Source organism: Populus euphratica, unplaced genomic scaffold (genome assembly GCF_000495115.2).
Source record: "Populus euphratica unplaced genomic scaffold, PopEup_1.0 scaffold71.1, whole genome shotgun sequence".
Lineage (NCBI taxonomy): Eukaryota > Viridiplantae > Streptophyta > Magnoliopsida > Malpighiales > Salicaceae > Populus > Populus euphratica.
This window is the reverse complement of record NW_011499949.1, coordinates 610559-634943: the sequence shown is the minus strand read 5'-3', so window position 1 is coordinate 634943 and position 24385 is coordinate 610559. Positions and strand designations below refer to the sequence as shown.

Below are 24385 nucleotides of genomic sequence, written 5' to 3'. Positions count from 1 at the left end.
GCTCCTGGGAGGCTGAGATTCTATTTCTTGAAAAGAAAAACCATAACTTGAAATGGTGTGAAATAAGCTGACTGGATTGGATGTAAAGTAATGAGTTGAACCGGCAGTGAAATAATCCAAGCTCAGGAAAGAACAACTTTTGATGAGCTGGTAGGGCACTTTATTACTTTACACTAGCGCAAATTCAATAAGCACCGCACATCAGTTGTAACCATCATCAACTAAATGCAGAACTTGCACAGCAGACTGATAGTGTCTGACTGAAAAAAAGGTAGCTCATACCTTGGAAACTGAACGCCACTCTCCACTAAAGGACTGCATTCAACGGTTCCAGTAAAAGAATCTGATAACTAATGTATATAACTCATTTTTAAACTGTGTGGACCTTCCTGATAATAATATTGAGGGATGCTTGAAAGAAAGAAAATTTAACTACAACATATAACATGTAAAGCTTGAGTAATTCTATAAACAGAGAAAACCCAAAAGGAACTGTATCGTGAAAGTGATTCCTTCACAGTCACAGATGGAAAGTGGGAGGGAGCTACCTTCTGAGTGGCTTAAAAAGGCAAACAGTGACATACTTGGATTGGAATCTATGAGTAAGTCCAAGAGCAACTAGAGACTGAGATGCCCAACCTTTCTCAATGTAAAGGTGGTTCAGCACAACATGTTGAGGCTTGGAAGAAGAAGCTTCATCAAGGACTGTTAGATGTAGCTGCGGTGGAACTGCTAAAGGCTCCTTTGCAAAATCGACCTCAGCTGGAAATGCTTGACTGTAAGTGGAGTCTGGAGATGGTGGAGCCTCAAAATCAACCACAGTGTCAAGGTTTTCAGGCACAAAATCCTGCAAGAAATAGCAAAAGGAACTTAGAAATTGAGTCGTGCATGCTTTTGCAATTTTTCAAGGCATTAAAAAAATGTTTTGTTGGTCCAAGAAAAAACTTCATTATTTTCTTCCTCGGAAATGAATATTAGAAAAGTATATATATCAAGCAAAATCTTGGTTATATATATTGAATGTAGAGGAAGCAGGATTTGAGTTCCCATATGGAACATAAAAGACATGTTTCACATGGCTTCACCCAATCCATGGTTTGCATAAAACTCCCAGTTTTTCAAAAGCATCTTGAGCATATCCCTTCAAAAACCATGATTCTGTGCTCATTTATTTTCAAAAATCATTGTCACTAGTGAAAATTTCAACAATCAAGTGCTTCTGGATTTGTCAGGCCAAGAGCCATGTAAAGATACTTACATGAACATCAAGAAGATTACATACACAGCCCATTTCATCAGTCACTAAAGGAAGATCTGGAATATATCTCCACTCTCCATCCACAATGAACTTACAATGGTATATGCCTGGTGGGAGGACCATAAGAATAGAATGATCCTTACCAGATCTTTGTAACTTTTTCCTGCAGCAGAACAATAAATGATATCATATAAGTTTCCTCAGAAGCAACAAATACTCCCTTGTCATCTTCTGTCTTTAAAGATAGTGGCTTAACCTTACCTTGATGTAAAGTTGTCCCACGATCCTTCAACATCCACATCGTTTCCTCCATAGTTCCATGTGATAATTGTAGGGATTCCTTGCTCAGGGGGTTGGCCTTCATCACCAACCTCAGGAGACTCATTCTGCCACATCTGATCAAAAGAAGGGGGGCCATCAGGCCTCTGCAAGGGAGCAACAGGAACCTGCAAACACACAATTCAGAAGCAGTTACATTAGCTACAGCTCTATTACATGCATGGACACAATCCACCATCCAGTCCGTAGAGCAAGTTTAACCTTTAGATTCCTCACCAAGTACAAAAATGGAAAGCAGAAATAAACCTAGACTGCAGCTATCCGCCAGATAAATTACACACATTCTCACACATAAAAACAGTAATTGGGCAGCTAAAATCAACCCAATCCAACACTAAAACAGACTGTGTCAGCATCACACTCAGATTGCATATGCCTCATAGAAAACAAACATATCTAGTACTATAAACTCGTAGATCACCAGCTTACATATCCAGAATTGCATATCTCAGTCACTATTGATTCCCAAAATTTCAATAACGACATCTAAAGAACAGAAACAAACGAAGCTCCCAAATCACATAACATTCCTAAAAACTCTAGTCAGGATAGAATCTTCAGTTCACATTCGGCTAAACTCAACCGCACCCCAGCCCCTAATAACCTTCTTTCATAATTAATTGATCACAACTTTCAGTTATTGAAACATACTTTCACAAAGATCAAACATTCTAAAAGAGATGAATCAAATTTAAATCAAACCCACTTTATAAAAGAACTAAACCACCTTAATAAAAACCTTAAAATTACAAACAAAACGAGAAACTTATTTCTCAAGATGCCTACAATCCAATTACAAAAGTCAATTCGTCACCAACAAGCTTCCTCTTCCTTCCTTATTACAGATCTTAATGAACCCCGTCATCATCCAATGCTAGTAAAGACATAAACTTTGAATTAAAACTCGATACTTTTTCAATCAAACTATTATTATTATACCTGTGGAGCGAACAAGAAAGGCGATGAGGATCGAGCAGGACCATGATCAGGAGGAATATTATTTCTATGGTTATGATCATTAGTAGCCAATATTGAAACCGACGTCCGTGTACTCGACGCCCCACTTCCAATCACCGACGACTCCTCACCGTTTTCTAACCCTTCACCGTCGTCTCTCTCCCCTTCCTCTCTACCGTTTGCATTTCCCATTACTAAGACTTTCTAGCCTTTAATCCACGTACAGTACAGATCTAAGGTTAACCCAAAATCAGCAAATGAAAAGAAGAAGAAAAAAGGTAGTTGTTGTTGGACGATGGTCAAAATATATTACAGTATGATAATAATACAGGTTTTTTTTCACTTTTTTATATAAAATAACAAGAAACGTGTGTGCGGAGGGGAGATTGGTGTGGTAGCGATACAAAACTGACGTAGTCAAATGGGATCGATAGTTTAATTGTGCTGCAGAGGACCGGGAGATTAGGGAGAAACAATAATGGATAACGCTAGGAGGAGGAAGAGACTTACGCTAACAGATAACATATTAGATATGGTAGAAGTTTTATTTCGGTTTTTCATGGAAATATTACCGAATATACTTTAAGAATTGAATATGCATCGTTAAAATAAGATCCGGATCAAGAATTGGGTATGAACAGTGAGTTTTTTAAAATTTTGATAATTAAATTTTTTTTAATTATATTTATTTGCGTTCAATGAGCGAATTATTTTTATCTATACTTAAAAGTAATATTGAGAGAATTGAGAGAATGAAGATTTTTTTTAGTAATATTATTAAATTCAATAAAATAGTTTGATATTAAAACTCATTAACTTGACATCTTGTCTAACTCAAATTTTACATTATATAATGCGGGAGCTAATCTAAAATGAATTATTTAATTTAAAAAGTTTAAAAACAACTTTAATAACCGATAAAAATATAGCATAACTTAAAAAAAAAACTTTAAAGTAATAATTTTTTATATATATAATGAGATATCTTGTCTAACTCAAATTTTACATTATATAACTGGGAGCTAATCTAAAATAAATTATTTAATTTAAGGAGTTCAAAAACAACTTTAATAACCGATAAAGATAAAAATATAGCATAATTTAAAAAAAACTTTAAATTAATAATTTTTTATATATATAATGAGATAATAGATTAGATCGACTTCGGTCACCTTGCAATCTAGATAATAAACTTTAACAGATTTAATAATTTTATTAATTTTTTTATTTAATTTTATAATAACATCGAATGCTTTTAAAATCGAGTATCAATTCTAAAAAAGATATTTATTTGAAGTCGTGATACCATATAGAAAATAAAAAAATAAATCATGAATTTAATTTTTTAATTAATCTAATATTGAATAAAAGAGAAATATTAAAAAAAAATTAGAAAAATTAAAGGACCATAAACTAAAAAAAACATATTAGCTTTGATGGGTAAATCTATGAAACCCATGAATTGAGTAACTTAAGTCAATATGTCAAACTTGCAAATTAGTTAATGGAATTCATTTGAATTAATAACTTGTTTTTTTCTAAACTATTATTTATTTAACTATATGATAACAAAAACAGACAATCACAAAATCGAGCGTCAAACCAATACTAAGATTTTTTTAAGATTATGATAACTTCATAGAAAACAAAATAAAACAAATTATAAAACTTAATTCTTAATTAGTTTAATATGAAAGAATGAAATTAAAAAATGAATATATATATATATATAAAGAGTTAAACTTCTCATACACGTCAACGAGCCCATGGGCTTTCCAAACTTTAATAACATATATTTTTTTTCAAAATTATTTTTTAAACTATATGATAAAAAAAATCACTTAATTGAGTTTAATTTTTTTTAAAAAAAATACCCCTTTAAACCCACAAATAGAGGTAACCAGGGTTATCTCGCTCGCAAACCAAGTTATTGACTCTACAAAGTTTAATAACCTAATTTTTTTAAATTATTTTTTATTTAACTAATTTTTTTAAAAAATAGATCATACTGTGATGTTGAGATATTTTTTTAATATCAACTTGATGCTGAGATTTTTTTTATACTGCGATAACCATATAAAAGCAAATTAAAATAAATTATCAACTCTAAATCCCTATAAACACATTATATAAGGACTAAGTTAAAAAAAAATCAATAATCAAATAAAAAAAGGTTAAAAAAAAAAAAATCAATAATCAAATAAAAAAAGGAGTCAAAATGTAAAATGCAAAAAAAACAAAAAAAAAAAACAACACTATAGGTGTTGAATCAAAATGCAAAATGCAAAAAAAAACAAAAAAAAAACAACACTATAGGTGTTGGGAAATAGTGTTTTCTCCACACCTTTTAACTTTACTTATAATATAAAAACAAAAAAAATAATTATCTATTCTAAATTTTCACAAACACATCATATAATGACTAAATTAAAAAATAATTATAGAAAAAAAAACTAACATTGTGAATTATTATGATAATTCACGATGCTAATAAGTTTTTCTATATTTTTTAGTTTTATTTATAATAATTAGGAGTATGTTGTTCATATAAGTTCAATTGGCTATGAACAATGATTTTTTTTCTTTTCAACGTAATTATGATATTCAATTCTATTATTCATTGTACCACTATAACATTTCTGGAAACAATCTATTTATCACAACACAACACACGCTAATCATGGAGGAAGATACATTTATCACTACACATCACATGCTAATCATGGAATAAAAAACCAACTTTGTGAATTATATCCTTTTATCTTTCTTATAATAATGAAATATATTCATTATCTTAAAAGCAAAATAATAATAATAATTAGTTTTTAGAGATTTTTTTGACATTTCACATTAGCATAATAAATTTATTAAATTACTATTCGATATTATAATTAAAAAATGTTTAAAAAATCAAACATGTTAGGCCACATCCCATACAAGGAAGCACATAAAAGGTTCCACAAAGTTTCATAAGTGCAAGTAGAGTTATCTTATGGTAAAAAGTTTTCTTAGTCATGCTAGTTGATTGATGCCAACCTCCTCTTCCTCCATGATTTTCTCCGTGATTAGCGTGTGCTGTGTTGTGGTAAATGAATTGTTTCTAGAAATGGTTTTTTTTTTTAATGTATAATATTTAAATAACATCATTTTAAATTGTTTTAGTCAAATTAAATTATATTTTTATAAGTTGTATAGAATTTTTTTTGGATTTGCAAAGTTAACCAAGTTATATCAAATTAATTCTTATATAATCTAATTTATTTTTGCACTAGAAAAAAAATCAGTAAAATCTCAATATTTTTTTATATAAAAAAAAATTAATCTAACTTAAAGGGGGATTAGGAGAACATCCTCTCTCGTAACCATTAAAACCCAACCTTACGTGAAGCTACGAAGAATAAAATTAATGCAAATAACTGGCTTTTAAATGCTGTTATTATTATTATTATTATAAATTTTATTTTCTGTCCCCGTTGAACCACTCGCTGAGGCAATAGTTATCTCATGACCTTTTTGTTTACGATGGCGGTTGCGGTTGAAGCAAAACTAGGAGCTAAATATTTGGTAAATAAAAAAACAACAATTACTATTTATGAATTATATTATTTACTGTGTTGCAAATATTGAGTTCGAAGAAGCAGCTAGGGCCTGTTTTCACATGCTTTCTGCTTGTCTTAATAATAAATAATTGAGCTTTTATTTCCTATGAGCTCTACCCATTATAATAAATTAAATTTATAGGTTGCTAGATATTTATATTTAGATAAAATAATTTATTATACTCTATTATAGATTTGTTTTTTTTTATATGTCAATGTCAAGTCATCCCTGGCTTTCTTCTTTTAAATGATGTTTGGTCATATTTGGATTATGGTTAAATTATTGTTATTTTTTGTTATTTTTAAAAATAAAAATTAAATTAAATTTTTATATATTAATATAAAAAATAAATTTTATAAAATAAAAAAATATTATTTTAATATATTTTAAAACATAACTACCAACCTATCTGACCAGTAAAATAAAAAAAAATAATTTTTTATTTTTAATTATATTTTATTTAAAAAATTAATGTTTAACATTATTTAATGACACTAATGATAAATTAGACAGAAAATATAATTTTAATTTTTTCTTGATAATATTTTATCTAATATTGTTGTTCATTTAAAAAAAAAAGAAATTATAGTGTTTGTTAGATGTATTTCACAAGTGATAGGATTGTAGATAGTTTAATAAAATAATAAAAATATTTTATATAAAATATTATTTATTTCATAATATAATAACATTAGTTAGATCTATAATATTTAAATTAAAAACTATCAATATTACTATGTATTTTTTGAAATTATTTTACAACTTTAATTTAAAAAATATTTTTAACCAAATATTTTTAATTATTTTTTTATTCAACTTCAAATTTAATCACAATTTTAACCAAACATATATAAATATTAAATAAAATTCAATAAAAAATAATTTTTATAAAATAATTTTTATAAATAATTATAAAAAGTAAGACATCACCAAACACAAACATAACAAGTTTCATTTATAATAGAATTTACGATCAAAGCCCGCGCGTGAATGAACTAATTAACGCATTAAAAAAATCGTATTTCCAAATCCCTCACGTCGAAAACGTGAACAAAATATTGTGATCAAATCTTGAAGATGATCACGAGAAACAATGAATCTACAGAAGGAGTAGCGCGCTACTACTCGCAACCAATTTTGTATTTTAATCAATTATATCTGTAGTATGGAAAAACATTTTAAACATAGCCATCTCTACACCATTTCTACACTTCCAATCAGCCCTACCTGAAATAATAGTAGGTTATGCTACCGAGAGTAAAGCAACCGATTGGTTTCTCAATTTTTTTGCTGATGCCGAGAGCAGCGTTGATAGTGTGAAACTGTCAACAGCTGTGGTTCACTCTCCTAGCTCGTTGCTGGTGATATTTCTAGGGTTTACTCAGAAGATGGAAATAAGAATTAAAACAGGAACCGGAGAATTGAGTTATACAAATGTATTCTGATCCCTAAAATTCACCTGCTCTTCTTGGATTACTTTCTGTTGAAGCATTCCCTGATAATATCTCTACTCTTAGACTTGCATGGTTACAAGCTCAATCCTTGCAATAAAATTACATCAAACAACAATAATTAATCGCTTGCTATGGTTGCAGAAAGTGCAAGTAGATATCCTGTGAATCATTCTTGTCATATTTCACGCAAGTCCCACTAGAATGGAAGGTACAGCAGCGACAAACTGTGCTTTACTCGTGGGGTTGTGCTAGAAATGGCTTGAAAGTCAATACCAACCCAATGAACTGGACCAAGTTTAGTACGAAGAAAACCAGCTGATCACCTGCATTCAATAAACCAAGTATGATTGCTCACCTTTCAAGGAAACAGCAGCCATTTTGTTTTGTTTTTAACAGCTATTCACACCATACAGATTGGTGAATGTCACTATAGTACCGATCGAGGAGAGTCACATTTTCATAGAAGACTGGACTATAGTACCGATCAAGGATAGTCACATGTTCATAGAAGACTGGCATAATTTGTGACCAGGAGGCCCATGAACAGCACCTCACCCCTCATATTGTAAAGCTTAAAAATGCGGTTTTACAAGGGGACAAAAGAAAAGAAAAGAAATAGATAGACCTGAAATTTTCAGAATGATGCTGATGAAATATGAGCCAATGCGGGTAGCTCACCACCGAAATGCAGAGTTTAATTTTACTCTGGACCTAGCTCTGAGTTGAATCAGATGCTTAAAACCCACTACAGTAACATACCATGAATATCTCCCTACGCTAGTTAAAAGACTAGGAGATTGACTTTTGATGATTTATCAGCTTGGTGCAGAAAGGCTCCCGTTACATGCAAAGATTTAATGATATGCTAGTAGCATGCCAGAGGTTAAGAGTTCTTTAGGCAACAAACGGCTAAAGCCTATCCAAACATTTCAGAAAAGACAGGGATGGGTTTTATGGTCCATGAAGTGGAAGATGACGGAGAAATGTAAGCACCTGGGAGAAAGGCAGCAACTTGTCGCTTTTGTGCCCAAGAAAAGCTGTAGAATTAATACAAAAATAGCATTCATATGTCATTACCACAGGATATTCAGAAAGCCAAATCCATAACTGTCCCAGTACACACGGGCAATTCTTAAGGTCAAGGAAATAGACAAGCACACATATTATTAAATGCAAAACCCAAATCTATAACTAACTGTAACACTTCACTTACAGTGCACCACCTCCTGCAGGTCCAAATGCTTTGAAAACAGACATTGCAGTCATGGAAATGCCATTGGCTGCCGCTCTCTGACTTTGGGGCTACAGCAACAACATCCAGAGTTTAAGAATGAGCCAGTGAATTATCCAAAAAAAAAGAAAAAGAACAGAATAATCCAGAGAAAAGGAAGTGAAGCATTGGCCCAAACAAAAGACTTGGAACTTGCCACTGCGTTGTTCTGCAATATGAATAATCCAGTGACAAGGGTCACCTGCACGATATTGAACAAGCCGGCTTGTAAAATTAGATCAATTTCACAGTAAAATCAAAACAAACAAGAATATTATTTGTGGGAGAGAAGCAAGAAAGAGAGAGAGTTAAAATCTTCTATGGTAGTAATTTTATTGAAACCAAAATTACAATGAGCGTGAAAGGATGTATTCTGCTGAGTCCAAAATTCAGTTGAGAACGTTAGGAAAATGCGAAAAATTACAGAAGACTTTCCAGGAAAAACGCTCTTACAGATAGAGTATTCCGTAAGACGGATGCAATATTTATTACTAAATGCAGGGTTATTCCTGAGAGCATAGCTATATAAGGATAACTTGCTAGCAGTGGTATTGATACAGCCTGAAAAAGAAAATCATTAATTAATTTTACATTGAAAGGATTAAATAGAATTACCAAAACAAAACAGGCAAATGAAGGTTTACCGCTGAAAGGCGTGTCACCGTAAGAGGTCCAAATACTTTCTCAATTGGTGGATACAATAGAAGCTGGAACAGTAAGAGACCAAACCCTAAACACACAAGAAAAAATATCAGCAAATGTCTTCAAAGACCCCCTTTGACGTAAGAAGCCTATGCAGTATAGCAGCAAGCTGTAAAAAATGTGATCAATTAAAGTATCTGTTCCGTCTTTGTTCTATGGTTCTAAGCTACCCTCAAGGAGTGTCCATTACCATTAGCTTAACTCATAAATTTCTAGGAGCTCTATAATTTTGCATCACACTAAGAATAACAACTATGAGAATAATGCTACTAGCTATGACAGCAGACTAATCCACAAAATCTTATTATTTATTGCCATTACAATATTGAGATGTAGCAGCACATGGTGACAAGACAACCATAAATGATATACATGAGCGTGCTCACCAGAAATTGCTAGAACTTCACCAACATCTTGTGACGAAAAGCTCAGCCCTCCATACTTTTTGTCACTAACTGCCCAAAGTGAGAATATCTGTAGGCAAAATCGAAATGTCAAGTTAAACCACTTGTATAATGATACTACAAACAAATAACATATTTTGGAAAAAGATGTTGATTCCTAGGTTTTCTATGCATAAATCAAAAGAACCATAAAAGCCAGAGAAGTGTTTTAGGAGCCTGTTTAATGGTGTCTAGATGGAAACTCCTATGTCTCTCCATTGTAGATGAATACTTTTCATCTCTTAATCCACGAGGAGCCATAAAGGATGAAGACATAGTTTTGATGGTAAAACTTTAAACTAGTGCTTCAAACCCTTTCAGGTTTTTTCAATGATGTAAAAGTAAATATGGTTCAAAATGCAAGGGTAATATGCTTTGTCAATCTATGATAGAGACATGTGAAAGTTAACATGCTTTTTTAAGCTATGATGAAGACACCCAAGCATATGGAGGGAAAATAAGTACTTCAAACCAGAGCTTCAAAGCCCTACCAGACTTTTCAGTGATGTCAGGGCTAAAAAGGTTCAAAGAACTAACAACATGTGCATTCATCCAAATTTTCGATATAATAATGCAAAGTTAAACTGAAAGGAAACCGACTTACCTCAGCATAAGCTATCTCTTGAAGAGAGAAAACACAATACACAACGATGACAGACATTAAGGGCCAATTCCTCAACAGATTTGCTTTCTGGGATATTTTTCTTTCCTTGACTTCAGTAACATAATCCTTTTCATCAGATTCCTCTGCGGAAGCTTCCAACACATCACATGAATCGCATCTTTTGCTTATCTTTTTGTCATGCATGTGCAGTGTCTCCTGCATTTATATATATTCTGTTAGGTACTATACCAAGAAACTACACTGCTGCTATCAACATCCATGTGAACATAATGCTTGTACCAAGGTTGTAAAACAGCCGGAAATATAATGCACTTTAGAGTAGATATCTTCTTCATTTTTTTAATCAGAGATTGAATTTGGGAGATTATTTTAGCAACATAAACAACCATCTAGATTGAACAGATAACATCAACAAATACAATATCATCTTGTTGTTTTTGTCATAAAGATACCACACATTGCAGAACAGGCTCTTCGGCATAAGTGATGAACAGTGGATATGTCTAGGAAGATTAGAGTACTCGTCAGTGGCACAACATGTGGGACGTGGGAGGAGAAAAGATTGTAACTCTTGAAGGTGCACTACATTTGTAATGATGACAGTGTGGATGAAAACCTTGGTCCTCTATTCGTTTTCTTTCTTTTATTTCAATCAAAGAAGACTATTCCAAATGATGCCATGGGCTGCTACTCGAGAAAGCTCAAAAGCACTAAATATCAGTCCAATGATGAAAGATAATGGTCAGGTGCCTATTGAAACTTACAGGAAGCCACCAACAAGCTACCAAAACTCCCACAGCATAAACTGATATTACAAGGCAGGGTAAGAAGTAGGGAAACCTGCAATATGCATGCATATGTCAGAACTAAATTAACTAAGCAACAAAGAATAGAATCTTCGTGAAATAAAAAGCTGATGGAATTAAAAAAAAAAAAAAGTAACTGAATAAGAAATGTTGATTACCTCCCAAAAATTGAGCTCTCAGCAAATAGATTTGGAAAATTTTCTGCAGGCTGATACCATCAATACACCCCCACAAAATAAGTAAGGAATGTTAAAGAATCTCAAAAGAAAGAAGAAAGAAGGAAGAAGGAAACAAAGAAGAAAAATGAATGGATCCTGGAATCATGATTTCTAACTTTTTTTTAGGAATTGAAAAAAAATAGAAATTCAGGAAACAAACTTCTAACATCTACCAAGAAGCATACAGAAAAAAGAATTTGTGATTTTGGGTAGTAATAAACAGGACACGGTCCTTGATAAATTAATGCACTTGACTTATGATAAATTAAACATATGCTGAAGCGTTTGATTACACAACTTAGACCCAAATGATACGACTATATCTAAATGTTTTTGAACAAGCAGCATCTGCATCATGTCACTGGCACTGCATCATTAAGATTTAAGAGAGCTCAAAACATTGAGAGACTTTACAGAGCAAGTGTTATTGATGTCTCAATTAATAGCGGTGACAAGTTCATTATCCACTGATTAAGTAGCCTTCCGGTATATCTTACACCTTCAAATGAGCTAAGTTGAGCTCATAGAGTGGGTATAGAGAATATTATCAACCAAGAAGAGTTCTAATATTTCATGTTTGATGATTTTCCAATATTTGCGAACTGAAAATAGAACATTACCACTGCCTGTAGTTAATTTAGAGGCACTGCAAATAATTTGAGAAGAATTACTTAAGCCCTATTTCTCTATCAATCTAAGAATAATTACAGTGAAACAAGTATGCAACTGGTACAATCGACAATCACAGAAGTTTTCAAACACAACAATATCTTGAGCAGGCACCATTTTAAAATTCTTTTGAACATCTGTATGATAAAACTTAACCAACAACCCAAACTAGGCAGCAAAGTATAGCTGATGTGGTGCACTGGCTCTACCATATGTTAACCAAAAATCCAACTATAAAATGTACCCAGGATCGTGCCACTGAAAACCATTTAATTATTCAATATATTTTCACCCAAAATGTCCCCACCTGAGCAAGAAAACCTCCAATAGCAGGGCCAATAATCATTCCTATGCCTCGCGATGTACTTACCTGAAATTGGTAGTCCAGTTGAGAATGTTTACTTTAAATGATGCATCCACAACCATAAAATACTGCCAAAGAAATTGTCTTACAACTGAGAGAGCCACAGATCGATACTCTTCTCTACAGACTTCGGAAGCATATGCCTAGAGCGCCAATAAGGTTGCAGAGCACAGAAACAGTATAATTAAAACTTTGTCATTTATCACAAAAACTTTGAGATACATGTTTCTAAGAAATATGTTTTATGTGTTTGAACGTATGTGCATGAGTGCAGCATTTGCAATGCGAATACCCTAATTGTGCCAAGTAGACTATTGAAACATCCAAGAAGAAATCTCATAGAAAGTGCCATCCAGAAGCTTGTACTGAGGCCAAACAGAGCATTGAGCACAACCCTGAGACAAAAATTATTATCCACACAAACACAACAGTTTCAGATGAATAAGATTTGAAAATGCACAAGAGTAATTTCTTCAATGATAGAACTCTGAATGGTGAAGTTTTAAAACTGCTCACACTGAAGAGGTCCCTATCAATATAATAGGTTTCCGACCATATCGATCAGCTAACAACCCCCAAAAGAATGATGTTAATGCTCTTCCAATCATAAATGAAGATCCTAGAGGAAAGACGAGTAGGGGAGACAAAACAATTTTTAGCCAGCACTCTCATAATAAACACTAGCCGTACAAAAAAAGTATAGTTAAGGCGTGAAATAGCAGCAAACATTACCCACAAATCCTGCATAGAAACCAATATCCTCCTCTCTCTCAGCAATATGAAAGTCCCTTATCTGCCAAAAACCCAATAAAAAAAAAGGAAGCAAAAAACTGCAGATAAGGAAAATGCCTTGAAGCTTTAGGAGGCCACAGCAAAAGGTCCCTTATCATGACATGAATTTGTTTGAAAAGGTGAGTGAGAATTATACTTTGAAAAGGCTAATTCTGTACATCATGAAGATCAATTCAGACGTTACATAAGAGACATAAGCATGAATTTTAACTGATATGTTACATACCATGAAGTAAATGAATGGGAACAGTGAAGATATTGGCAAAGCTGACAAAAAAAGATAGCAGTGTTATAGAGGTTAATTGACAAATATTTGGCTTGGCAACCCCAAGAGATTACTTTAAAAAAGAACAAGAACAGAGATTTGGAATAAAGATTTTTAAGAATAGGGATCGCTTAAAAATCCATAATAGACATCGACAGAAGAAATTAATCCCTGTTAACTTCACATGTCAATATCATCAATCTTAAACTGCATGATAAAGAATTGAGTACACTGCAGAAACAGTAACAGGAAAAGCCAAACTAGTCAAGTCCTAATGGCAATCAACTACAAAAGCAAAAAGCAACCACTATTTCTTGAAAATTTTATTATCAGGAATAGAAAATTGATTAAATTTTCCAATTTGAATTAAGAAATAATCAGAAAGGTATGATCATATACTTGGACAGTTGTACTAGTTCAGGTTCAACTCTTTAAAAGATGAAACCCTGAGAGGCAACTTCATGATTCTTTGAGAGTTCATGTTATTCATAAGACACTTTTTTTTTTGCTTTTCCTGATTATTTCATTGAATGCATGCCATATTCCATCTGCCATCTGCCCGCATACCACAAGCCAAGTGATCTAATGCTAAATTGTTAAACACCAATAAACACAAAGCAAAACCCATGTTGATTAAAGATTAAAACGACTAAACTGAGTCCAGAATTGGGAAGAAAACAACTGATTTACGAGCAACATAGAGCAGAGTGAAGGTGGATATGAAAAACTGAATAAGTAAACAACAAAGAGTAAAACAATAAACATGTTACAAAGAAATGAAAGAAGGTGCATGGATGGATGCACCTGTGCAGAGAGAGACGATCCAAATATAGGACAAGTTTCTGTAAGGGACACCTCTTTGCTCTTCATTGAGACGATCAATCTTACAACCTGGGCAATTCTCATAGTATTCTCTCGTCGTTTCCAATAAAGCATTTCTACTCTCGGTCCTGGCCATCACTCCAAACTCTATTTCTAGTATTTTAAAGATTTGAAGGATGACTATATATCTTGACCTTTTAACTCAGATATTATTATCATGGCAGGTTGGGAGTTGGGAGAGAATTTGAAGAGCCGTCCTTGCTGACAATTTGAGTTTAAGAAGGGGATGATGCAGCACCAAGCATCAAGAAGCAAGCTCCAAAATTTGATTTTCGAGTGTGGCTGACTTTTCATTTGGCTACAGTAGATGCTTTTTTTTAGATTAACGTGGGTATTCGGGTCAGCTTGCGCGTACCACGATTAATTACACGAGCCCTGAAGTTAACGACCATGTAAGCCTCCAGCGGCCATTATATGAGCAACAAAGGACTTGAACTTAAGATTATAGAGAGAGCAAACCCCTTAATCCCAAATCTTTAGCACTTGATCACTGGTTACAGTAAATGCTTTTTGTTTGTGTACTTTGTGGAGGTAATCCATGTTCATGCAAGAGGTTAGACGGCTACCTCTTGCGTCTATTTCTTTTCTTCATTGGATGTTGTTCCTCGTGCAACTTATTAATCTCGCTCCTCCATGCCCGTTTCACATTCGTTCTAAACGGGGGATTGAATAAATTTTGAAATAATATTAAAATTAATTTTAAAAAAATATAAAAAATATTATTTAAATATATTTTTAAACAAAAAATATTTAAAAAATTAATCTCTACTATTCTCTCAAATAACCTCTTATTTTATGTGTGTGTCTATATATATATATATATATATATAAACATTATTCTTCCATGATATAATAGTTTTTATATGCAAGTGCTCGTCGCAGGTTAGATAAAAATTTAACATGAATGCACAATTATTTTTCTGTCCTTTTTAAAATTAAGAAAAAAATTATATTGGCTACTACACGCATAGAATTAAATAAATTAAAAATTATTTGATTTAATAAATAAAATAATTTAATAACAACCAAAAATTAAACTAAAAATTTGAGAGATAAATTTATATTAAAATATTTGACCTGTAAATACAAATTATAAATTTAGTTATATGTAATAACTTTCTTTCAAAATGAGGGGGGAGTGTTTCAATTAAATTTAAGAAAGAAATTTCATATAGGGTTACTAAAAAATAATCCCTAGTAATATTATAAAGACAAAATGTTAATTTATTTGAAAACTAAGTAACAATTAAGTGATATTAATTAAGAAAACGTTACAAAAAATTGTTTAATTTATTTATCGATGTCAATCAAAATCGAATGCATTCAATTAATCGACCTGAACTAATTTCGATTTAAATTAAAAAGAAAAAGAAAAAAGTTAAAAAAGAGAGAGATAGTTGGAACTGGGAGCGATTATGTAATGGGGCAGAAAGCTGTTAGTGTAGCCTCCTGAACTGGATGGCGTTTACCATTTTCTAAATATCCCACACGTTTATCTATCAAGGTATTATATGATGGAGCATTTTTTTATACTGATTTATTTAAAGAAAAAAAATTAGCTGAAATTTTAGATTTATTTTTTAAAGGTTATTAGTTTGAATTTTATAAATTTTAAAAATATTAAAAATTTATACAATTATTATTTTTAAAACCTATAAAATTAATCAAGATATGTATACACTCACCGGACACCTGGGTTGATCAAAGAATAGAAAAAGAAAGTGTCAATGGGTTTAAGAGATGGAGCATTTGCTGTGACTGCCTGGTGGTTCCATCGCAGAAGTGTATATGGAGTGAAAGGTCGAGAGTTAGTCATCCTGCAATGGAGTGGTGGGGTGTGCTGTGATTCTATAGAAAAGAAACAGAAGCAGAGGAATGGATTGGCACAACAATTTCTTTCCAGGGATTCCATCGTATTGTAAGAACAACACTGATTTGGTGATCATGCCATGAGAGTTCAGTAAGTCTGCATGCGAGGAAACCGAAGGCATGTATAAATGGTTTCCTAAGCTTTTCATCAGAATTATAGCCTGAAAAAATCCAAGCTTTGGCAAAACTGTTTTGTGAGGTTGGGCAAAAGCATTGCAGGCATCCTCCTATCTAGGTTCAAATTATAGGCCTTTGAGGAGACAAGATGTATAAGAATGGCAAGAACAGAAGTAGGCTTATATGGGGAGTAAAAAAAAATGATTGTCAGTGATTTTTTTCATCTACATATCTTTGCAATTATAAAAGTTTAGTCAAAGTGTGAAACTGGAACTCATCTTTGCCAAATTGACAGGAGTGTTATGCAGTGATAGAAAACCAAATAACAGTATCAGATGGAGTAAAGGCCATTGGAAACAAAAAAAAAACATCATGGAATGGCAACAAAACCATCAACCATAACTTGTTTAGTTTCATGCATTTGTATTCATAGCAGTAGAACAAAATCTTTGCGGGCAGCATAGTCAAACAGAAAGCGGAAGAACTGGAAATGGAAAGTGACAGAAGCAGCACTGTAGTCATAATACAGTATGACTACTATACTTTTAGACATTGAGGAACCAACTCAAGGCGAACAACGTAAGAAAAGAAAAGGCAGCAGCTTGAAGACATCCCTTTAAAAATCACAGCAATGCACCCAAGCAAGACTAAAATGGTAAATGCTGATATAAACGAAGTTGTCGATGATTAGAATGTGTGATGTACATGAGTGAAATGGCCCAAGTCGACGAAGTTATTTTCCCATTTGACCAAGCTGTCAGGCACCTCCTTATAAGATCTGCTGCTAAAAAAAAAGGGCAAGTATGAGTTCCTGAAGCGTGGACTTTATATTTCCAAGTGAGAGTATATGTGGAGCAAAACAAATCAGCAAACATGGAAGAGAAACGTTTTTCAAAGAGAAAGGCAAAGGAGAAACCGACCTGAGTTTCTGTCACACTTAGGTTTTGGCTTTCCGAGTTGTATTTTAAATTCGTTAAGAATTGTTTTATCATGTGATTAAGAGTTAGGTTTTAAAATCACATTATATTCCTTTATTTTTCTTGTTTTTGTTTTGATTCTTTCTAGAATTTGAATCTTTATTTTCGTTGCTGATTTTTTTGCATCTAACAATATAGTTTGCAAAACTTTGAAGATGGATGAATAGATGTTAAAATTAAACAAAACAAAAGGTTAAATCTATTCTCGCACCAAAATGGATGATAGGAAATCAAGTTGAAATTCTACCGAATCACAATTTTACATTAATTAGCTCTTAAACAAAAACATGTCAAAATAATTTGAGTTTTTCATGATTTAACAATTTTCATCCCAATATATTTAATATTACATATATTTTTTGAACAAAAAAAAATTAAGAATTCAAGGTTAGGAAACTTCAAAAGAAGAGAGAAGGTATATCATAGTTATTAGATCCGATTTAAAGGTTAACCCGGTCAAGAAGCGGGGTTTTAAATTATATAGGTTGATCCAAATCAACTAGATTTTTTTTTAAATATTTAAAATTTTAATATTTTATATGAAAAAAGTTAATAACAATCAATGTAAATATATGCTATACATATTATAAATAATGAAGTTTAAAAGATTATTTCAAAAGATTTTTTATTTTATATTGAAAAGATATTATGTTAATATATTATTTTTTTAAGTTAAAGTATATAGATCAAAAAAAAATTTTATTCCACATTAAAAAAATATAATTTTTTTCTTGTGAACATAAAATATATATACTAAAAGGCTTCAAATCTCATATTAAAAAAGTAAAATATTTATCTTGTATTTATATAATGAACTTTAAAAAAAATTAATAACTAAAAAATATTTTTAAAAAATCTATGGTTAAAAGAAAATACACATTTAAAAAAAAAATCTTAATTAGGTTTTGTCAGGTCATGTAACTTATAGGTAAAGGTAAATCAGGTTTTTATTTGTTTTAATTTTTTACTTATTTCAGTTTTTTACCTTATTCAAATTAGTTCAATTATCTTCAATAGGTATAACGTAATATTAAAGGATTTATAATTTATATAGCAAGTCTCTAGTTTGAGTTAGGATATATAACTTTTATAAGAACCAAAAGTAATTAAAATTTTACCTCTTTATTTAGATCTATAAAATATATTTTTATAAAAAATAAAGTTTTCTCAATAAAAAAAAATAACACAGCTATTAAATTAACTAATTCTGAATTGATAAGTATTGAAGTGCACGGCATTTGAGAGACCAAAATCATAAACAAGAGATCAAAAGAGGGGAGGTCGCAACTTGCACAAGAGAAGAGGAAAGACTGGAGGGGAAAGATTACGAGAGAGGAGACACTATGGTTTAGGGTGGCTGACTGGTTGCAGGAGGTGAGAAGGAATTAGGGTTTCTAAAAAACAAAAAGAAAAGACCGTTCATATTGTTTGCCTTTCTAATATGTATATATTTGTTCAGGTTGTGTTTGGCTTAAGAACTTCGAAATTATGCAAACTAAACCGGCTCGTATATATATATATATATTGTTAATCCAACTTTTTTTTGTTTTATCACCCCTGCTGGATAGGATTGAGGGGGAGAGAGGTTTATGCATGCCAACTAGCGTTGTGCATCTTGTATATATGTACAATCATACATTGTATATTTTAAAATATTTTTTATTTAAAAATAAATTAAAATAATATATTTTTTATTTAAAAAAATAATTTTCGATATAGCAACATCAAAAAAATTAATTTTAAACAAAAATCATTTTTTTAAAAGTTTTTTCTAGTCCCTATCTAAAATGCAATACCAATAGGGGCTTCAATGGAAAGATTTTAAAACATGCACTTAAAATAGAAACAATGCTGATTTGATAGTAAATTATTATGCAATCACTGAATTTTTAGTCAAGTTAATTCTTTTGATTTAAAAAAATAATATTGAATCCCTATAATTTTCATATTTGTTTGTCACTTAATTATTATGTTGCTTTTTCACAATCTTAAAACGTTATTTATTTCAAATCAAAATTTATAATCTCACTTACTTCAAACAAAATGAATTTAAAAGGATAATTCATGTATTTTTTTATTTTTTATTTTTAACTATCATCAACTTTTATAAAGGAAGTAACTTTTGATTATTAAAACCAAAAATACACAAAACAAAGAGTAAAATAAAATATAGAGATTAAATTATAATCTATTCCTAATTGAAATTTGGATGAACCTATCTAAGAGACTAAAAATCCATGAAAAAGAAACGAAGTTAATTATGATTTGTACTTTATTAGAATTAAATAATTAATTTCTCTAGTAAATAATTTCTTAATTGGTCTTGACCATCATGAATTATTAGTTTTTTCTTTCAAAAATATTTTTCTTTTCACAACCAAATTTCCTCATCTTACTCGTGAGATAAAAGTCTTGTTTTCTTAATTTTATTTTTTAAAAATATTAAATTAAAAAATTTAAGGAAAAATTAATAAATTATAAACAAATTTAGTTTTTGAAGGAATTAAACGCATGGTTTTTGCATTAATTAATCATCGTCCTCCGCTCATGTTTCACGACTGATGTCTCTCTCCTTGTCCCAACAATAGAAAAATTTTAGGGATTGGTCTAGCGGTGGAAGGGGCTTGTCTTCTTTTATTGCACCTGGGTTCGAGCCCTGGCGTGCACGTCTGTCATCCTCGCGGCGCCTTACATGCCTACTGGGTTTGCAGGGTATTCAGTGGGCCATGAGGATTAGTCATGGTGCACGCAAGCTGACCTAAACACCCCACGTAAATAATAAAAAATAAAAAATTCCACGCAAGAAAAATTTGTTGGTAGGAGGTGATATAAAAATTTGAGATTAAAAAGTTTGTTGCTTTTATAATTTTAGATTTGAGACTTGTAATTATTTATATAATAATCAGTACAAATTTATATAATTATTAATTTTAAATTTTATAAAATTAGTTAAAATATATATAAATTGATAGAAACATTTATGTTAATTAAAAAAAAGTCCACACAAGACGCCAACCAAAGACATTTATGAACATTCTATGCAAGAGACACACCTCGGTATTATGCTCGGCAGTCATACCAAACACTATTAAATTGGAGCTTGAATTTCACTGTTTTAACACTGAATCCATGCGCCTGTGATAGCAGCAGCTAGAGCAAACACAAGCATCCATGGCTTCTTCTCATCTTCTTTGCAATACTTTTCATTTCCAACCATCTTGCAATCTATCAAGTAAAAGCAATATCTCTTCGTTTAAGCCCCGTGGGCCTTTTTCTTTTTGCCAACAACTTCAATTTCCAAAGACCCCAGTTGTTAAAGCCACAGGAAAGAAAGTAGAGGTGTATACTTTTGGCTTAAATTTCTTTGTTTTTTGAATTTTGAGTTCAAAGTTTTGAACTTTTTCTTGGGTTCTTTGAGGTTGTTTTATTTGTTTTTGTTTTCATTTTACCATAGTTTGTTGTTTATGCTTTGAGTTCAAGTTTTGAACTTTTTGGTTTTTTATTTTGATTTTCTTGGTTGGTGGGGTTAATTTAGCTAGTGTATGATCCTGATGGAAGGATAAACAACTTGGCTGATGAGGTGGATAAACAGGCTCCTCTCTCAAGGCTCACCCTTTTCTCACCTTGCAAGGTTTGTTTTTTGAGTATTCTCATGCTTTGCTTGTGCTTGACTTTTATGATAATTGGGTTTGTTTTGTTTTCTTAATTTATTTATGTGCATTGTGATATTGCTATTTGGTGTAGGTTAATGTTTTCTTGAGAATAACCAGTAAGAGAGAAGATGGGTATCATGATTTGGCTTCTCTATTTCATGTAAGCTTGTCCAAATTTAAGCAGTGTTTGCCTTTAGCCTTCTTTTTAGAGCTATGGACACCAGTTTATACAAGTTAATCGTAAAAAGGATTCATATTGATTTGGCTTTTTTTATTGCTAACTTTAGTTTTAGTTTGATTCAAGGCTCACCCTTTTCTCACCTTGCAAGGTTTGTTTTTTGAGTATTCTCATGCTTTGCTTGTGCTTGACTTTTATGATAATTGGGTTTGTTTTGTTTTCTTAATTTATTATGTGCATTGTGGTATTGCTATTTGGTGTAGGTTAATGTTTTCTTGAGAATAACCAGTAAGAGAGAAGATGGGTATCATGATTTGGCTTCTCTATTTCATGTAAGCTTGTCCAAATTTAAGCAGTGTTTGCCTTTAGCCTTCTTTTTAGAGCTATGGACACCAGTTTATACAAGTTCATCGTAAAAAGGATTCATATTGATTTGGTTTATTGCTAACTTTAGTTTTAGTTTGATATATCAGTTGAATCTTCAAAAATTCATAATTTGGCCCCTTTTGCTCCTTCAGGTGATTAGTCTAGGAGATGTGATCAAATTCTCTCTGTCGCCATCAAAAGGTATTGATCGATTATCAACCAATGTGTCTGGTGTGCCCCTTACTGAAGATAATTTGGTAAGGCATAAATAATAGTGTTTTTGTTGTTTTATTGATTTCTGATATGCTTGTGAACTTATTTTCTCATGATTTTCTTCATACAGATCATTAAAGCCCTTAATCTTTACAGGAAAAAGACCGGCACTGACAACTTCTTTTGGGTAAGAAGTGCTATTGGTTAGTGTTGAAGATCTATTTCTTGATAAAACTTAGTAATTGAATAGTAATAGTAAATTTTCTTATTTTGAATTTTGTTGGAAGATTCATTTAGACAAAAAAGTGCCCACTGGGGCAGGGCTTGGTGGTGGGAGCAGCAATGCTGCAACTGCCCTGTGGGCCGCAAATCAATTTTGTGGCTGTCTTGCTACTGAGAAGGAGCTCCAAGAATGGTCAAGTGAGATTGGTTCAGATATCCCCTTCTTTTTTTCTCATGGAGCAGCCTACTGTACTGGTCGTGGTGAGGTATGTATGAATTTTGCTTTGTCAAGTAAGTCAAAGTATTCTTTATTCCACTTCATGTTTCTATCATGCTCTCAATTCCAGACGTAGGGCAATAATTCAGTTATGGACGTGATTGAGATTTCCCTCACTCTTTTGAGAGAGCTAAATTCCTCTTTTTATATATTGCTTTTGCTATGATTCATGAGTATGGTTGCAAACTCTCCCCTCCCTGGAGGACTGAGGGCTGGTTTGGTTTAGTCTGGAAGACCAGGGGGGCTGTTTAGGTGGCATTTTCTGATTGGTATCCTTTTGTTGTGATGTTATATCATGCATAGGTGTTATGACAATAACATCTTTGAAGTTATGCCCCTAGTTAGGCACCAACTACCAACAAAACTAGTTTTAGGCTTCTGAGCATCTCATGGAAGATTTTCTTCTACACAAGGCAGAATGATGGAGAAAAAATTCATGTGGCCAACCTCACCTATTGAGAAGTTAAAGCTTAGTTGAGGTGAGTATCATGCATACAGGATTACACAAATGTTTGGATTAGTAATAAAGATCTTTCCTGGAGGAAATTATTTCAAAGTCAGTTTGCCATTGGGGGAACTTGCTAGCCTTTTCCTGACAAAACAATATGAATCACTTAAAATAATTTCTCTTAGTTACAGTTAGAAGGATGTGCACACCCATCTGCAGTTATATATGCATACTCCTAATGTGCTTGCACATCTAGAAATGCAATTCTTCTCTGTAGTTTCTGATCTTGCTGAAGTTTTGCTCTTGTTGTCCAGATTGTTCAAGATATTCCTTCACTAGTACCTTTGGATAAGCCAATGGTTCTCATAAAGCCCCCACAGGCATGTTCAACTGCAGAAGTTTACAAGGTATTTCAGTTTTGATATTATGGATTAGAACACTGTCTGCACTTCTTTAACATGAGCTCATTTACTTGACAAGAGAAGTCTTTTGATTTGTCAGTGCTTTCAATTGGATAAAACCAGTCAAGCCGATCCTTTAACATTGCTAGAGAAGATCTCAAGGAATGGAATATCTCAAGATGTTTGTATCAATGATTTAGGTATGAGTCTACAGAGATACATGAGCTTGCTTTCTTTTCCTCCTTTTCAAAATACCTTTTTTGTCTTCTGTTCTTTCTACGGTTTCCTGCTTTCCGATTAGTTAATCCTGCGTGAAAAGCTATGGTTGTTTTTGATTTCTGGATAACCAATTTGGTTTTTGTTCTTAGCCCAATAAATTATTTATGAAGTAACTGGAAAACACAAGTTTTGTTATAGAATATATGAAACACACTATCACAGCTACACGTTGCTGTCCCATGCATCATGCATCAAAAAGATCTTTCTGGTAGATCCCAATTTATTGGATATGACACAAGCTGGTTCTAATTGGCACGGTATCATAATCTATTGATGAAAGTAATGTAAAACTAAAATCAGTTGGGATTGGTGAATTATGAATGGCAGCTGGGTGGGTTGGGGATGGATGTCTCCTCCCTGATGAGGCACTGCTGCAAGAAAATCTTCCCCTATTCCTGCCCTGCCTCACAAGTCAGGGAAAAGATTTCACTTCCATCACTTCTGTGCCTATGAGATAGAACTCCATACCTGTCTCCCCGCCCAACACACACACACTAGAAAGACAGACTAACATCTCCTTAAGCCAATTCTCAAATTAAAACTGCAGCATATGTTCGTTAAGGCTTGAAATCCCACTCCATACTGTAAAAAACCTCCAATTTTCTCAATCAAATGCTTTCAAAGTCAAACCAATAACAGTCTCTCCAGTTCAATATGGAGAAGAAGCACTGGGGCCTAATCTGGACCACTGCCTCTCTCTGTGTCGCCACCATCACCACCACTCTTTGCCTGTTCTATGCC

At 32.3% G+C, this 24385-nt stretch overlaps 3 protein-coding genes across 4 annotated transcripts; 1 reads left to right on the top strand and 2 right to left on the bottom strand.

Annotated features, from left to right (window-relative positions):
* Positions 1 to 181: 181 nt before the first annotated feature.
* Positions 182 to 3102, bottom strand: LOC105137829 (SNF1-related protein kinase regulatory subunit beta-1-like). The gene is made up of 4 exons (XM_011043720.1): positions 2537 to 3102; positions 1520 to 1704; positions 1259 to 1421; positions 182 to 847 (listed from the first exon to the last, which is right to left on the bottom strand). The coding sequence occupies exons 1-4, from the start codon at positions 2744 to 2746 to the stop codon at positions 545 to 547; spliced, it is 861 nt and encodes a 286-aa protein (XP_011042022.1). The 5' UTR covers positions 2747 to 3102; the 3' UTR covers positions 182 to 544.
* Positions 3103 to 7530: 4428 nt separating this feature from the next.
* ZIFL2 (zinc induced facilitator-like 2) lies at positions 7531 to 14914 on the bottom strand. The gene is made up of 17 exons (XM_011043719.1): positions 14567 to 14914; positions 13724 to 13764; positions 13438 to 13498; positions 13222 to 13324; positions 12998 to 13100; positions 12795 to 12848; positions 12649 to 12711; positions 11613 to 11662; positions 11413 to 11488; positions 10628 to 10843; positions 9967 to 10054; positions 9523 to 9608; positions 9332 to 9439; positions 9036 to 9080; positions 8822 to 8910; positions 8602 to 8645; positions 7531 to 7931 (listed from the first exon to the last, which is right to left on the bottom strand). The coding sequence occupies exons 1-17, from the start codon at positions 14718 to 14720 to the stop codon at positions 7840 to 7842; spliced, it is 1473 nt and encodes a 490-aa protein (XP_011042021.1). The 5' UTR covers positions 14721 to 14914; the 3' UTR covers positions 7531 to 7839.
* Positions 14915 to 20605: 5691 nt separating this feature from the next.
* LOC105137824 (4-diphosphocytidyl-2-C-methyl-D-erythritol kinase, chloroplastic/chromoplastic-like) lies at positions 20606 to 23904 on the top strand. 2 transcript variants are annotated; one of them, XR_844653.1, is made up of 8 exons: positions 20606 to 20946; positions 21143 to 21238; positions 21352 to 21420; positions 21957 to 22061; positions 22148 to 22204; positions 22305 to 22505; positions 22820 to 22995; positions 23279 to 23370. XR_844653.1 is itself a non-coding variant. In XM_011043711.1 (8 exons), the coding sequence occupies exons 1-8, from the start codon at positions 20779 to 20781 to the stop codon at positions 23664 to 23666; spliced, it is 990 nt and encodes a 329-aa protein (XP_011042013.1). In that variant the 5' UTR covers positions 20606 to 20778; the 3' UTR covers positions 23667 to 23904. The 2 variants fall into 2 exon arrangements, 1 of the variants encoding a protein (XP_011042013.1); XM_011043711.1 differs by lacking the exon at positions 22820 to 22995 and adding an exon at positions 23466 to 23904 and having other exon boundaries at positions 23279 to 23371.
* Positions 23905 to 24385: the final 481 nt, after the last annotated feature.